The sequence below is a fragment of the Peromyscus eremicus genome, chromosome 19 (genome assembly GCF_949786415.1).
Source record: "Peromyscus eremicus chromosome 19, PerEre_H2_v1, whole genome shotgun sequence".
In the NCBI taxonomy this organism is placed as follows: domain Eukaryota; kingdom Metazoa; phylum Chordata; class Mammalia; order Rodentia; family Cricetidae; genus Peromyscus; species Peromyscus eremicus.
In genome coordinates, this window is record NC_081435.1 from 20,686,814 (window position 1) to 20,704,806 (window position 17,993).

The 17,993-nt window shown below is 39.2% G+C and overlaps 1 protein-coding gene across 2 annotated transcripts in view; it reads right to left on the bottom strand.

Moving 5' to 3' along the window:
• Nucleotides 1-306: 306 nt before the first annotated feature.
• The window catches only part of Slc25a46 (solute carrier family 25 member 46), a 30,868-nt gene continuing 13,181 nt past the window's right edge, over nucleotides 307-17,993 (bottom strand). For both annotated transcript variants that reach the window (XM_059246298.1, XM_059246297.1), the window contains exons 6-8: nucleotides 16,395-16,451; nucleotides 13,986-14,043; nucleotides 307-2,476 (exon numbers count right to left, since the gene is read on the bottom strand). In XM_059246298.1, coding sequence (XP_059102281.1) covers nucleotides 1,898-2,476; nucleotides 13,986-14,043; nucleotides 16,395-16,451 — 694 coding nt within the window. In that variant the 3' untranslated portion in view covers nucleotides 307-1,897. The remainder of the gene's footprint in view (nucleotides 2,477-13,985; nucleotides 14,044-16,394; nucleotides 16,452-17,993) is intronic.

Here is a 17,993-nt window from a genome sequence, read left to right on the forward strand (position 1 = left end):
TATACTACCAAATTTATGGCAACTGCAAATAAATAATCCTTAAACATCTACTTTTAGATACATGGAAAATTCCACAGAATTAACCTGGTAAATACTTGATTTCATTTAGACTGTTGTAGGCATTTTCTGAAACCATAATCTTCTGGTTTCTTCTCTGAAACAACCTTGACTTGTATATAAAATGGAGATTCTGAGGAAGGGGGTATAAACATCTACAAACTTAGCTGCTTAAAGTCAATAAAAACGTTAGCCCCATTTTTAGACAGAGAAAAACACATTGTAAGAGATTGACCATAAAATGCAAAATGAGATCAACAGCATTTATTTTCCCTTTTGAGGAATTGAACAATGGACAACATTACTTCAGTAACACAGGGTAGGGACAGCTGCTTACTTACACATTGCTTCATGCTTTTCCTTGTCCACATTAAGCTCTTATCAGTTGCAATAACACTCTCGGTGACATTTAACATGAAACACCAGTTTTAGTTTGCATGCATTCTAGGTTGGGCAACATCTGCAGGTACTGCACTTCAGAGTGTTTGTAAACTTGATCATACTCAGGAAGAAATTAAACGTTAAATGTTGCATGAATGATCAGTGAACTATATATCACTTTATTACAAAGTCTAACCCATCATAGAACACATCAACTTTGTTTAATTAAACTCATTAACAAGTTTCATTTGTTGGAATATATTGACTCTCCCTCTCCATAAAACATAAGGGCAAATTTCCTATGAGGTTTGTATTTTTCTTCAGTACTTATCCAAGCAACTTTAAATAAAAAGTAACAAGGATGTCTCATTTTTATCTTCAGGGCAGCTCATTTGTAGAATAAAACTTTACACACACACACACATACACACACACACACACACACACACACACACACACACAGAAACATTGCAGTCATTATTTATGGTGAGCAAGAAGCACAAATTCCCAAGTGAACTTCAATTTTGTCCCCTCTAACGTAAGTTCTTTTACAAATGAAACACAAGTGAGGCTCCTTCCGGTAAATGTGGGAATGGCAATGGCTACCATGATTGTAAGGTATCTTTAAAAGTGGCTCTAAAATCATCTGATGATCCAAGCGTCACAAGCATATGGAAAATTTCAGGTTTCTGGCACTGCAATGCTGGGTGTGATGCAGACAAGAAAACTATTTCCTGGCGTTTTGATGTCTTACTCTTGATATTCAAGCAGAAGGTGTCTACCTTCACTTGGTGCAATAAGCTGGTCTATGAGAACTTGCAGGGATAAAGAAAATCCCAAGTTACATGTACATACACAAATGGATCCACATAATAAATATATACAGCAAATAAAAGGGCTACATACAATTAAAAACCCTTCAACCCCTGCTTACAGGCTGCCAAATCTAATCATTAGTTTTTTTCAATGATGATGTAATCTATTTGCTTAAAGGTAAAAACTCCTGATACTATACATTGCATTAAGAATTAACACACTGACCTGAATCCAGGTTAGACAAACATATAACAAATGTTAAGGTCAATAAAATAGATTCAAGTCATTGCAATTTCATTTTATACTTGATACATTTTTGCTTCTACCCAGGATCAATTTTACTTCAGCCTGAGTACTATACCAAAATGTAATTTTACATTTTACATTTTAAATTTAAAGTATTACTTTTATTGAGTTTTCAATTTTGGAAAGGTTTTGATCCAGTATTATTTATATAGCTATATATTTATACATTTATACCTTAAGAAAAATGAGAAGTCGGTACAATCAGCATGAGCTTTTCCACCAGTCTCAATTCCCAGCCTATTTCTCTCCACCCAGCATTTTACTTTTATTACTTGCAATTTCAGAGCAAATTACCTAGACCACATCTTCTGGATCAGCCAATGATAGAACCTAAATCTCAAATGCTATTCTGAAGAAGTGTGGAGTAAATAATTTTGGTAATCTGTAAGATAGCTGCATGCAGTGTATACTGTATTATAACAGCACCAAACCCTTTATAAAAACCAAACATTCCTTCCTCCTGCTTAATGGTATTTATACAGTCTCTCATTCCCTCATACTGCGTATTAATTGGAAGGACTTCATAGCCAAGGTCTGTATTGTCGATTATTGTGCGTGTTCCTTGAATATGAAGACGATGCAGAACGGTTTCCAATGGGTAAAGTATAACGTCAGAGCAAAGGCTGGCAGCAAAGTTAGCAATAAGTTCTGGAAAATAAGCATCCAACATACTCTGCACGGGGCTAGTACTCTCAGCTAGGTGGCTATTATAGGTCTTTCTCTTCAGAATTAGGAGGACAATCTTCTGGATGATGGAGCTGATGATGTAATGAAGAACTCCATGCAGCACTGTCGGGAAGATCAAGGAGAACAGTGGAAGGAGGCGTTTGCTGTGAGGCACGCCCAGGCCTATCACTCTGCCAATCCCTTCTCTAATACATTCCAGGATGCCAGTATTATCTCGGATTATCTCACTCTGAAACAAAAGTGGTGAAAAAGGTACAATTTTATTTTTTTAAAAAAATGTGTTTGTTTCATGTGTGTGGTGGTTTTGCCTGCATGTGTATCATGTGCATGCACTGCCTGCAGAATCCAGAAGAGGTCATCAGATCTGGAACTGGAGTGCTGAGAATCAAACCCTGATTCTCAGGAAGAGCAGCAGTCAATGCTCTTTACCACTGAGCTCTCTCTCCAGGCCCATCAACTTACCATTTTTTTTTTTTTAAATTGCCATCAAAAGTAGTTATTAGGTCCCTTTGAGATAAATGTATTGACAAAAGAAGAAAACATCCATGATTGCTGACTTCAGCTATGAGATTAAATTAGCATTAGATTCATTTTTCAAAGGAAATATCATAAAGAGACAGAAATGAGCAGGACAGCTCTACCTGCAATCACCTACAAGGCCCTTCAGCTCCTCATCGAACCACCCAACCCAGCCACTTCCACTTCCTTTCCCAACGTCTAGCCCAATGAGTCTCCCTCATCTCCCCAGTGAGGCCTTCTCCACAACTTGCCATATTTAGCCTGGTTCCCAAAACCAGTACCCTGGCCTAGGCTGGCCACCCCTGCCTGAAATGCAACCAGCCTCTAGGCTTCCGCCAGTACCTGCCTTACCTGCAACCACCTACAGGCCCCTTCTGTGTCATGTCAACCTTCCCCACTCAGCCAGACTTTCTCCAGAGCCCAGCCCTTGGAATCTCCCTGACCTCCCCATCCACACCTCTCCCCAGCTGGCCAGATCTAGCCTGGGTGGCACATCCAGTGCCTGCACAACAAAATATCTCTGGGCTTTGGCCAGGACCCTCTTTACTATTCTCCCCACCCACCCACAGGACCTTTCAATGCCATATGCAACCTTTCCAACCTCCACACTCCAGGCTTGGACCAGGAAGCACATTCTGCACACCAGCCCAGTCCCTCTGTTCACCTGACTCCATTCCACCCCAGCTATTTCCAACCTCTCGTCCAAACCTGAACCTATATCCTCTCTTTTACCCCAACCTACTCGTCTGTATCAGACTTAGAACTAACAAAAGAAGTCCACATGACCAGATCTCATTCAAAAAATTCCAATAATATGACAGATCAAGCTAGTCTCTTCCCTCCAAAGCCCACCAGTCCTGCAGACAATGTGAATTACCTAGATAAACCCAAGGATACAAAATTTAAAAGAACAATCATAAAATTCATCAAAGACTTCAGAGTTTAAAGAAGACACAAAGAAACAGCTCAATGAAATTAAGGAGAAAGAGCTTGAAAAGAATAAAACACCTGAGTTATGCCCAAAGAACACACACAAGGCTGACAGAAATGATGAGGACAATCCAGGACTTAATGATGGAATTCAAAAAGGAGATAGAAACACTGAAGAGGATGCAAGCTGAAAAGAAGATGGAACTGAAAAACCCAACTTCCCAGCTAGAAAACTCAGAGGAAAGTCTTATGAGTAGAACAAATCAAATAGAACACGGCATATGAGGACTTGAAGATAATGTACGGGATCTAGGCCAAGTAAGCAAAGAACATGAAAAGTATAAAATTAAAATACAGCGAATGATCATACCAGAAATGTGGAACACCACAGAACAAAACAAACCAACGAATTATAGGCATAGATGAGTGAGGAATCTCAAGTCAAGGCATAGATCTGATTTTCAACAAAATCACAGAAGAAAACTTCCCCAAACTCACATACAGATACAAGAACCGCGCAGAATACCAAATAGACAGGAGGAGAAAAGAAAGTTAGTTAAAAGAGATGATACATTACAAAGAAAGTGTATTGAAAGCTGCAAGAGAAACAAATGCAAATCACATATAAAGGAAAACCCATCAGAATAACAGCTCAGTGAAAACTCTGAAAGCCAGAAGACTCTGGAGCAATGCAGTCTCAGTCTTCAAAGACTATGATAGCCAACCTACACTAATATACCCAGCAAAACTACCTGTCATTGAAGAAAGAAAAACTTTCCACGATAAAAATATCCTAAAAATTTATATCCAACAAACCAAACCTAAAAAAATACAGGAAGCAATGTCTTTGATTTGAATGAGAATGGCTCCTATTTTGAATGCTTGGTCCCCAGTTGGTGGCACTTTTAGGGAAGGATTAGGATGTATGGCCTTGTTAGAATAGGTTTGTCACTGGGTGTAGGTTTTGAGGTTTCAAAAGCCCAGGCCAGGTCCAGTGTCTCCCTCTCTGCCTACTGCCTACAAATCAGAATGCAAAGCTCTCAGCTACTGCTCCAGCAACATACCTGTTTGCCTCCTGCCATGCTGATCATGGACTAGTCCTCTAAAACTGTAAGCCAGCCTCAAATAAATGCTTTCTCCTATAAGTTGCCTTGGTCATAGTGTCTCCTCACAGCAATAGAACAGTAACTGAGACACAATATTTCAGGCTGAAGAGAAAAATGAGCATAGCGGATGTAGAAAGAAATACAAAGCCATAATTATTAAAATACATAATACTGAGAACATAAACAATACCACCAAAAATCAACAACACAGCGACCACAACTAACACACCAGGTTAATAATAATTTTAAAAATCATGGCCTCAATTCTCCAATAAAAAGAAAGAATGACTGAATAGAGCAAGAAACAAAATCCATTATCTCTTGTCTACAGGAAACATAGCTTCAAAGATAAGCACCACTTTAGAATAAATGACAGACAAAAACACTCCAACCAAATGAGACCAGGAAACAAGCAAGAGTTGCTATCCTAACATCCAGCAAAGTAGACTTAAAATTAAAACTAACCTGAAGAGAAAAGGAGGGAAACTTCATTCTAATCAAGGAAACAGTTAACAAAGACTGCGTTACTATCCTAATGCACTAAACTGGGGAACCCAATTGCACAAAAAATATACAACTGTATTTAAAAACAGATTAACATCAATCCACTAATAATAGGTGATTTCAATACCTCACTTTCTCCAAGACAGGTCATCTGGATAAAAAACTAACAGAGAAATATCAGCATCAATTGATAGCATACATCAAATGGCTTAACTGATGTCTTAGTCAACTCAAACTCCAAACAATATACATTCTACTCAGCAGCACAGGGAAGTTTTCTAAAACAGACCACATCCTGGGACACACAAAACAAATCTTTACAAATTCAAAAAGACTGAAATCACTCCTTGCATTCAATTAGTCCACAATGCAATAAAACTTAAAAATTGACATCAAATAAATTTACAGTAAATATACACTCATGGAGATTAAACAACTCATTAGTGAATGATGAATGGGTCAAAGACAAAAATCAAGAAAGAAATACAAAATTTCCAGGAACTAAATGAAAACACAACACAACAAAACTTGTGGGACGCATTGAAAACAGTTCTATGAGTAAATGTATAGTTCTAAGTGCATGCATTAAAAAATCAGAAGGAGCCAGGCGGTGGTGGCGCACGCCTTTAATCCCAGTACTTGGGAGGCAGAGCCAGGCGGATCTCTGTGAGTTCGAGGCCAGCCTGGTCTACAAAGCAAGTTCCAGGATAGCCACGACTATACAGAGAAACCCTGTCTTTAAATAAATAAATAAATAAATAAATAAATAAATAAATCAGAAAGAGCACAAGTAAGTGGCTTAAAGATGCGACTCAAGAAGTTGGAAAAACTGGGGGCTTGAGAGATGGCTCAATGGTTAAGAGCACTGGCTGCTTTTCCAGAGGTTCTGAGTTCAATTCCCAGCAACCACATGGTGGCTCACAACCATCTGTAATGAGATCTGATGCCGTTTTCTGGTGTGTAGGCATACATGCAGACAGAACACTATACATAATAAAGAAATCTTAAAAAAAAAAAAAAAAAAAAAAGTTGGAAAAACAGAAGCAAATCAAATCCCAACCCAGCTAATAGCAAGAAATAATAAAAATCAGAACAGAAATTAGTGAAATAGAAACAGAAAAAGAAAAGGAAAAAAAAAAAAAACTCAAGGAACCTAAGAGCTGGTTCTTTGAGAAAATAAACAAAATTGACAGATCCTTGATGCAACTAACCAAAAGTATGAGAGGACCCAAATTAACAGAATCAGTAATGAACAGGGAGACATTAAAACATACACAAAAAAAATTCAGAAGATTATAAAGGAATGTTTTAAAAGTCTGTACTCCATTAAGCTGGAGGACCAAAAAGAAATGGATGACTTTCTAAATTTAGCCAAACCACCAAAATTAAACTAAGAAGTCAACAACCTCAACAGACCCTAACAAATGAGACTGAAATTACAATAAAAAGCCTTCCAGTTAAAAAATAGTCCAAGACCAGATGGACTTAAGCAGAATTATACCAGACACCCAAAGAAAATCTACAGCCAGTCCTTCTTAAACCATTAAAAAAACAAACAACAACAACAACAACAACAAAAAGAGCACTCCCAAACTACTCCTACGAAGTCACCATCGCTCTAATACCAACACCAGGTAAAGACACAACAAAAAGAAAACTACAAGTCAATCTCCCTGATGAGTATAAACTCAAAAACACTCAATAAAACACTTCCTAACAGAACACAGACACACATCCAAAAGATTACACTATGGCCAAGTTGGCTTTATCCCTCAAACACAGAGATGGTTCAACACAAGCAAGTAAATAATGTAATAAACCACATAAATGGGCTTACAGACAAAAATCACATGATCATCTCCAAAGATTCAGAAAAAGACTTTGAAAAATATCCAACATGCCTTCATTATAAAAGTCCTAGAGAATGTGGCCTAGAAAGAACATACCTCAACATAATAAAAGTTATTTACAAGAAATGCACAGTGAATATCTTCCTAAAGTGAGAAACACCTGAGCAATCCCACTGAGTTCAAGAACTAGAAAGGATATCCACTATCCCCACTCCTTTTCAACACTGTGCTTCAAGTACTAGCTGGAGCAGTAAGGCAAGGTAAGGAAATCAAAGGAATACAAACGGGGAAAGAAGACAAGCTCTTCCTATTTCCAGACAACATGATACTATACATTAGAGATCTCAAAAATTCAGCAATGCTGCAGGATACAGAATCAACTTGCACAAATCAATTGTTTTTCAACATACCAAACAACAGAAAAGGAGATTATGGACACAGTCCCATTCACAATAACCTCAAAGAAAATAAAATATCTAGGAATAACCTAATCAAGGAAGTGAAGGACCTCTACAATGAAAACTTTAAACCTCTCAAGAAAGAGATAGAAAAAGACACTAGAAAATAAAAGACATCATGTTCATGGATTGGTGAAATTAATATTGTGAAAATTACCATCTTACCAAAAGCTGTTTATGTAATCCCAATCAAAATCCCCATCTCATTCTTCACAGAAATAGAACAAAAATTCGTATGGAACCACAAGAGTCCAGATAGCCAAAACAACTCTGGGCAGAAACCAACGGAGGAATAGCATTGTTATATAAGATCTTATGATATATTACAGAGCCATAGTAACAGAAAGAGTATGATACTGGCACAAAAACAGACATATAAACAAATAGGGAAAAAATTGAAGATCCAAACATGAATACATGTAAGTTCAGGCACTTGATATTTGACAAAGATGCCAAAAACATAAGCTAGAAAAGAAAAGAAAAAAAAGTATCTTCAACAAATGGTGCTGAGAGAACTCAATGTCCACACATGGAAAAATTAAATTAGACCTGTACTAGACTACCACCTTGTACAAAAACTAACTCCAAATGGACCAAAGACCTAAACACAAAACCTGAAACACTGAAACTTCTAGAAGAAAACACAGGCAGTATCCTACAGGATATAGGTGTAGGAAAGGACTCCTGAATAGGACTCCACTTGCCCCTGAATTAAGCCCCACAACTGACAAGTGGAACGTGATAAAACCAATAATGTTCTGAACAACTAAAGAAACAATCGGGTAAAGAGGAAGCACACAGAATGCGGGAGACTCTTTGCCAGCTACACATCTGACAGAAGATTAATCTTCATAAAGAACTCAAAAATAAAGAGTTAAAAAGAAACCCAAAAAACAAAAACATAACCCATTTTGAAAAATGAGCCTGGGACCTGGACAGACAGTTCTCAAGAGAAGAGAAAAAAAGAAGAACAAACAAACAGCTAAGAAATATCTCAAAAAATGCACACTGCTCATTGTCCCTAGCTATTAGGGAAATGAAAATGAAAGCAACTTTGAGATTTCATCTTACCCCGGTCAGAATGGCAGATCAACACAACGAAACAACCTACACAAATGCTGGTGAGAATGTGGAAAAGGGAACCCTCATTCACCATTGGTGGAACTGCAAACTGGTGCAGCCAGTATGGAAATCAGTACAGAGAATTCTCAAAAAGCTAAAAATAAACCTACCATATGACCAAGGTGTACCACTCCCTGGCCTATGCCCAAAGGATTCAACATCACACTCCACAGATACTTGCCTAGCCAAGTTCACTGCTGCTCTATTCACAATAGCTAGGAAACCAAAACAACCTAGATGTCCTACAACTGATGAACAGATAATGAAATGTGGTACACACACAATGAATAGTCCCACCAGCTGCAACACTCAGAGAGCAGGCCCTGCACCTCACCAGGGCAGCACAGTAGTCAACACTATTAGCGCAGACGTAGGGGAGCCGGCTCCAAAACTGTGAGCATGGAGAGCTGTCCTCATTTCCCATCTGGTGGACCAACCCTACAGCCGCCCAGGCCCAGACCCAGGGTTACGACTTGGCCTGCTCCAACATCCACCCCATTTATGATCTGCTGGAGCATGTGAAGGGACCTGACCCACAGACTCAAAGCTGCAAGATCTCCACAACACAGGGCGGCAGCGGGATGCCCAGGAAGAATCTTAGTGGGGACCCAGCATCAAAAGTGTAGTGGAGAGCCAGTCTTAGTGGGGAACTGAGATATGATGGGGGGAGTAGAAAGCCTGACTCAGCTGTTTTAAGCAAACTCCTTAGAACACTCAGAAGCAACACTATGTGAGGAGGGAGGCAGTGGAGGCTGTTTAAAAATTCTGATGCATGAATTTAAATGCTGTCTCCTTACTGGCTGTGTAATAACTTTACTATACTTAACTTCTCCTAGGCATCAGTTCAGCATTCTAGAAAAATGAAAGGTAGTATAATCTATCATTTATACAGCTGTTCTGTAATAGCTTCCTCCAAGATTCAAACATTCCATCCTGTGAAAGATCCTAAAAACAGGAAGGTAAACAACTCAAAATAGCTTCAGGAAGTCCCTGAAACTGACCAGATTCATTAGACCCCCTTCCTGCCAGAGTAAGCAATAAAAGCTGAGAATCATTCTCAGAGGAGTAGAGTTGACCTGCATAGAAGACTCTCAGACAAGCTAAGCTGCTAGGAAGATTCTCAGATAATACAAGCTGCAAAGAAGGCTCTGAACCCAGCCCTGCTGCCTGGAAGAAACAGAAACCAGCCAGCTGCCTGGAAGAGGTTTAGACCTACTGAGTCACTTGGAAGGGACACTCTCAACCTGTTGAGCTGCCTGCAGGCTGTGTACTGTGCTCCAGGTTCCCAGCTTTGTGAGCTGTCACCCATGCTGCTGAAGACTGGTGATGCGGCTGTCTTCGTGTCATTTCTGATCCTGTGACTGACCCCCACCTATTTCCTGTAACTCCAATAAAACTCACTGGCTTCACCAAGACAGACGTTGGTGGTATCTGCAGTTTGGTCTGCCTGGGCTTCCTAGGTTGGGTAAGGAGATGTGTGTTACAGCTCTCCAGGAAAAGTTTTGTCAGAATAAATAAAAGAGGCCTGGTACTCAGTATGTACTCAATGAATGTTAAGACTAACATCACCTGAAATGTCTGCCTTTTCATAATTTTAGTTAGGAATAGAATGTTTATGATACAAATAATAATGCTTTAGAGTCAAAAACAGAAGAATAGAATATGAAATTAAAAATGGCAATAGCTATATTATGCTTTCAGATCAGTGTATAAATACTGGCTTCTAGTCATGTGGGAAATACTGCTTCATTTTAAGCAAAAGATCAAACTGATGCAATTTATTCTTTAAGGTAATACCGTCTATTGTGCCAAGAATGACAAAATCAGAAGTTAAGAGTGATGGTTATAAGTTACTTTAGGTCTCCAGTGAAGAGACAATGTGGTCTGGCCTGAGGGCAGCAGTAGAAGTCAACAACTCAGTGTGCTTTTAAGAGCAGAGTTATGGGGATTACTGCTGGACTACATTAAGTGTCATCAAAGAAACAGTCAAATGGCCAAGGGGCTGGAGACATGGCTCGGCTGGTAAAGTGCTTATCTAGCACACATAAGTCCCCCAGTTAGATTTCCAGTCCTACGTAAACCCAGGTGTGGTAGCATATCCCTGTAATCTCAGCATTTGGGACTGGAGGTCCAGAAGTTCAAGGTTGACTATCTAGCAAATTTTAGGCCAACCTGGAATACACAAAAGCCTCTCTCAAAAAAAGGCTCAGCAAGGCTGTTGGTGAGAGGACTAGAAAGATAAGGAAAAGGTGCCACTTTACTGAGTTGAGGGACATTGCAGGAATTACAGTCTGAGAGAAAAGACCAAAGGCTCATGAATCTGGGCATCAGTAAGATGCTAAACCAGATTACAAGAAAAAGATCCAAGCTAGACACAAACTAGTAGTCCTCATAAAACAGCTATCATTTGAAACCTTGAGGCTGAAGGAAGTTCACCTGACTCATTAGCCCAGTTTGCTGCCCCTGACCATGGCCCCTTCCTACCAGAATTTCTTTTCAATGTCAATAGCCGAAGTGATTCTAATAAAGATAAGAACCAGATTACATCACTGCTCTGCTCAAATCCACATCTCGTCAATGGAAGGCTAAACGCTTACAATGCACTACAAAGTGCGTCGTACTGAGGCCCCTCCTACTCCTCTAACGTAATCACCAGTTTCCCCTGGTGGAGTCAGAGCCAATCCTTGCAACTCATCAAAACCAGGTGATACAATCCCACTTAAGGGTCTTTGCATTTACTTTCCCTCTACTCAGAATGTTCTTCACATAATCATGTCTTTCTCAGCCTTAGACTTTTGCTCAAATATCACCTTCTCATTGAGGCCTCACCTGATCGTCTTTCAAAAACATTAATTGCCCCTCCTACCCACAACATATCATCCTTGCTTCTCTCTCTTTAACACTGACAACTTTTCTCACAGATTTCAGATGTCTTACGGATGTCTATCCTCCCCACAAGTTTCTACATGCTACAGAAGTAGAGGATTTTTGTCAATATTGTTTGCTAATGTATTATACAAGTCCACAACCCTCTCTGATACAGATCATTTCTCAATAAATGTTGGATGAATTAAAAAAATAAATTTAAAGAAGATGAAAAGGCAAGTCAATAAAAACTTTGATATAACAGTATTCTGAGAAGTCTGAAATTGATCTTGGGATTCAATATGGACCCTAATTTTAGTAAAGGGACAGGACGGCTGTAACTTAAACACTAAACTTTCAAGTGCATATAGACAGAACGCAAGGACACTGGATAATGGATTGGTCACTGGGAAGTAGCTCCTACTCAAGGATGTCAAACAGTGGTTCTTCTGGTGATCTACATATCTTCAAGGGAAAAAAATGTTCTCTAAGAGGTCAAGGGCTCCCTACAAGGGCACAGTACCACAGATGATATGCTAATGAGCAAAAGAAGAGGGAAGAGGGAGGTCTTCTGGTTAGGAGAAGGGACAGTCTTAGATGCTGATTGATGCTCCAAAAGCATGATGGCCTATTAGTTATGCAGAATCAAAGCCAAAAACCAAAGCCCCTAAAACTAGAGACTGCATCGTGATGACGACAGCAAGTTAGTGCTGATAGAAAGCGGGGCGCTCCCTGTTAGGGTGAGGAGGCTGCCTGAAGAAGCTGAGTCTGAGAGGAAGGCTAGAACAGACAAGATCCACAGGAGTAGAGCTGAGCACAGATGAGAACCAGAGAGGGCCCAGGCCTGAGACAAATATAAGACAAGAAGTGACGGAAGAAATGCGGCTGCCGACAGAATGATGGTTACTAGGGCAGAAACCTGAGAAAAGAAAGAGAGGCTGTCCATACAAAGGGAGTGGAAAGGAAGCAGGGCCCTAACAAGTGAGACACGGAGGACACACGCAAGTGCAGTGTTAAAACAGACAAGAAAAAAGGACGCAGGAAAACCTACTGCTGCAATCCGGATACTTACATAAACACACAAATTGCGTTACTAAAATACTAGTTCTGTTCTATGGAAATAAAATTACAATTTAAAATGATTTAAATAAAACTGTCTAAAGTCACGGTTCTAATTTAAGTAGACAAATGTGGCTGTGGCAAGTTGGTCCCATGCTAAAACCTCTTTCCTGATATAGCATGTTGCTTAGTTATTTTGCCCTAAATTATTATCTTTCTGATAGTTTTTCTTATCTTTAAAAATGAGACTACCACATAGACTTCTAACCCTGTAGACTACACAGTACCACCCAAATGCAAGAAGACAGGCAAGCAGGTTTGGGTCATAAGATGTTAATTTCAGTTAACCAAAGTTAGTTCTAACAGCAACAGCAAAATCAGAGATTAATGATGTAGTGGGGACAGCAAATTAAGAGAAAACAAAACAAAACCCAGAAAGGCAAGGCTGGCCCAGCAAGCAATTTATAGAGCAGGCACTGACCCAGGCAGGACAAGGATCCTAGAAGCTGGGGGCCGGCAACAGAACACAAGCTGTATAAGCAGGCACTTTCAGCTACAGCTTTACCTGTAAAAGATGGTGCGGCTACAAAATTCAATTCAGTGGGCTTGAAGTGCCACCGTGTGGTGAGAAATAGTAAAACAAGCAAGCAGAATTTAAATGCTAACAGGAAACTGCTTAAGCTTTGTGTTTATTGGCCAACAATGTTCCATCAGAGGGATGTTTAAAAATAATGCTGCTAAGAACAATCAGACTGCAACCCACAGATCCAGGGAGGCTACATAGCAGAAGGGACCACAGAACCAGGGAGGCTACATAGCAGGGGGGACCCTAGGATGACTGTGGCTTAGAATAAGTTTTGGTTTTACTCAATTACTGGCAAGCTTCAATGAAACGTTTCACTATTAGGATAAGAATTTGTACTGTATCAAGCTGATGATAGAAAAATAAATAGTAAAAAAAAAAATGCTGCTAGTAAATTACCTACGGGTACTACCTACTGACTGTTAAAATGATTATTTCTTATGCTCAGATAATTATTAACCAACTTGCTATAATAAGCCATAAGCATTTTAAATTGTTCTTACACATTGAAAGAGAGCTATATATTCAAAACAAGTCCTAGTTTGGGTTCTAGGATACCTGTATGGAAGGGAGAAAATAATTAAAACTGTGTGACCCAAATTTGCAATGGAAATATTACACCAGTGGTAATGTATGATAAATACATGTATCTGTGAAGTAAACATTTAAAATCAGACATATGCAGTACACTGAATGTTCTAAAAGTACTTAACAAAAAAGTTACAAGAAAAGAACAGCTCACCTGTACTGTTTCAATCAGACTTGCTGAATAAAAAGGCATGGCCACCATGTATGTTAGGCTGCAGAAATAAAACCAGACTTCATTAGTACAACAAAATCAGATGGTTATATTGAAATCTTAAGATCTGTTTTAATGAATTCGCCTAATTTACACTCAAACCCAAAATGATCTTTTTCAATTTTTCAACTGTACTTTGAAACTAGTGATATTAACTCAGAATGTTGAAACACGGAGTACTTTATTGAACAAAGAGGAAATTAAAAAGTAATAATAGCCTTTAATCCCAGCACTCAGGAGGCAGAGCCAGGTGGATCTCTGTGAGTTCGAGGCCAGCCTGGGCTACCAAGTGAGTTCCAGGAAAGGTGCAAAGCTACACAGAGAAACCCTGTCTCGAAAAACCAAAAAAATAAATAAATAAATAAATAAATAAATAAATAAATAAATAAATAAATAAATAATAATAATATAATGATAATTTGCCAAAAAAAGAAAAACTAGATTATACCTTTAGCAGAATGTAGGCTCATTTAGGATTAACTGTGTGGACATCTACCTGCACATAACTAATGCTGCCTGAAATCTTTTTCTGAACCTTTTGGATGAACAACTATTCCACAGTCTGGTGTTTTAGTAATAGCTGTACAAGAATGATTTTTGCTATTATCCTATTCTTACCTTCTACTTTTATATTTCCCATCAGCAGAACTAGGCCAGCTTCAACTGTGAGCAAAGTTCCCTTTTATTATGAAAAACTAATATTGTACAGCTTTCCAAAGTTGTTTCCTCATCCATACAGTAACATTACAACCTTGCAAGCCTGCAAAGTATAGTTACTTAAAACCATTCTAAGGGTGGGACTAACCTCACCAACACCCTTAGGGGCCAGGTCCTCGTAAGTACTGGCCTCCACCGTGAATGGAACATCAGTAACTACGTACTAGACTGTCCTACAGGGGGAGCCAGCAAGCTAGAGGAATTTCCGATTCACAATCTTAAAAATAAATAAACTTCCGATCTGTAAAACTAGTTACTGATGTAAATGACTAGGTGCCGTTAGACTAGACTGTAATGTGACTCGTTTTGAATTTTCTCTTCACCAAATACATACATTCCTATCTCTGACTAAGAACAAGACAAATGTTTAGCATCCCTTCTACCAGAAATGCTTAGATCTGGTGTATTTCAGATTTGGGGATATTTGCATATAACTAACTAGATATCTTGGGGATGGGACCCAAGTCTAGATACAAAATTAATTTATGTGTTATACTCATTTTACCCACAAAGCTGACAGAGTTTTTACATAGTATTTTCTATGTGACTATATCCAGACACCCCATCCCTAATTACACAGGATCAGGTTAGAGATATTCAAAACATTTGACATGCCGTGTTGGTGTTCAAATTCTTCAGATTCTGGTGTATTTTGGATTTCAGATGTTTGGCTTAGGGATGTTCAACACAGAGTAGTAATTTTTTTTGTTTTGTTTTGTTTTTTCGAGACAAAGTTTCTCTGTGTAGCTTTGCACCTTTCCTGGAACTCACTTTATAGACCAGGCTGGCCTCAAACATAGTAGTAATTTTATCTATCTATCTATCTCTCTATCTATCTTTAAGCTGGGTCAAGGGACTGGGGAGATCTCAGCTTGTGGAGTGCTTACCATGCAAGCCTGAGGACCCGAGTTTGATCCCAAGCATCCATGTATAAAGTTAGGCACAGTGGCATGCACTTGCAGCATCAGAACTAGGTAGGCAGAAACAGGTATATCCCTGAGGCTTGCCTGCTGCCCAGCCTAATAAATAACCCCAGACTGCACTCTGATTATCCAATACCAAATCCCTAAAAACATATACATGTAAGTAACATTATGTGGATTAAGAAGGCTGTATTTGTGTATTTAGAAATACACACATACACCAAACAACAATTAAAGAAAAAAGTCCATGAATTGAATGAGAACAAGGTGAGGGTTACATGGGAAAAGCTGGAGAAAAAGGAAGGGGGAATGATATAATTACATTATAATCTCAAAAGAAAGAAGCATCTTCAACGAAAACAAAAACAAGGTTGATGGCTCCTGAGGAGACTGGCCTCCATGACCACACAGGTGACCCAAACACACAAACACGCACACATACCCACCCCATCCCACCCCCAAAAATGAATGAAAGAAAAAGTAACGTAAACAAAAGAAAAAAGTTGAACCATGACGTTTGCCTTTCAAATGCCTAAGAATCATTTTAAATGCTGTGTGTATTTCAGGCCCTAAGCCTCGTTACTTGTTCTGTGACAGTCTATTCCTATTGCCCTAGCTTCTTTTACTACATTATGCATCAGATTTGTTTTTCAGTTCTAACACTAAAAAAACTAATAGAACTTTCTGGTAACAATGTCATTGTAAAACTTACCATTTCAGGAGAAGGTGTTCACCTATTAGTTTAGGATTCCATTTGTGTGAAACCTCCCTAAAATGTAAAAATAAATGTAAATAAAACAAAAACTGTGTTATTTTAAGTATTTTCGAATTCGTTTTTTAAACAGTAATAAATTTCTGTTTTTGTTTTTATCTGTAGAAAGGATTTTCCTTGTGGACATACTTCTGATTGTGTGTCTGCCAGCAGAGGGGGCTGCAGGGGGAAAGCTGTGACAGACTGCAGGATGGCTACCACTGTGTGACAGAGAAGACCCAGGAGACACCTGCAGGCATGTCTGTGAGAAGTGTCAAGCCTGGGTGGATCCAGGGGCTAGGATCCTGGACTGAATGACAAAGAGGAAGCTAGCTGAGCACCAGCATGCATACATACCTCTGCTTACTGATAAAGCACAGGGGAGCGTTCTTTATCAGAAATGCTTAGGATCAGGTGTGCTTCAGATAGATAGCCATTTCTCTCTGAGAAGTGGGGCCATTGCTTTGATAACTGATCTTGTGGCCCAGGGCCTATGGAACAGGCCTATCTATTCCAATTTCCCCTCTTCATCTCTCTCTCTCCTCATAGCCAACTTTCTACACTTTTGGTTGTTTGCCGATGGCTCTGAAACTTAAGTTTCAGAAACCAAACCACAAATATTATCATTGTAGGTACTGAATTTTCACCACACTACTAAAAGGAATGTCCTGCACTTTGTTAACTTTTTATAAATCTCTGTGTTTGGGGGGAAGCCTCAAAAGCAAAAGGTCTGGCATATCTGTACTTTCAAATGCACCCTGTGACATAAGAGCAGTAACAGATAGAAAGTTGGCCAAGCACTGAAACTCAGTTTTTAAAGTATGAGTCAAGAAACCTTTAGCAAAGCTGTATTGAGGGAGTTCTGAGAATACCCAGTTCCTTGAAAGCAAATACATTGGAAACAGTTTGCTCTTAGCTTCTTGCCTTCTTTGTTTCCTTCCCTTAAAAACACATCCCAGTACTGAGGTCATGTGAAATACTAGTGATTAGACCTTTAGCCGACTCACGTTCCTAACAGTGCAAAATAGCGTGCCCTACGGGCTAACTTTAGATAAATAAACAAGAACTATTCATAGGCTTTAACACTATCCATGAGTTCATGCACAAGAATATGGTACTGAGAACAGAAAGTCGACCATGCCAAAGAGTAGCCGTCAAGTTACCACCTCTCCCTGCTGACTATCCTATCTTTGTTGCAGATGTGCCGTGTTGCCAACTGCCCTAACTGGAGGGCATTTACAGTATCGGTCTCTCAGAGTTTCCTACAAGTCCACAGCTATCTTTCCTGCAAAAGTAATGGCTGAATTCGACCCACAGAGAAGAAACTCAGCCTACTTCCCTAAATGTATCTACCTTCTCTCTCCCAGTGTATCTGTAATTGAAGTTTACAACCTTTGGCTTCTAGAAACTGTCATGAAGCTTACCACCAGTTTTGTTTTGAGGGTATCACAAACTACACCCTGCAACTCCTGCTCTCACCACCCCACAATACCACATATGGCATAGACATGTAGACATGCAAGTTGTCCAGGGCTCTTTCCTTGTCAGATTTCATAACTT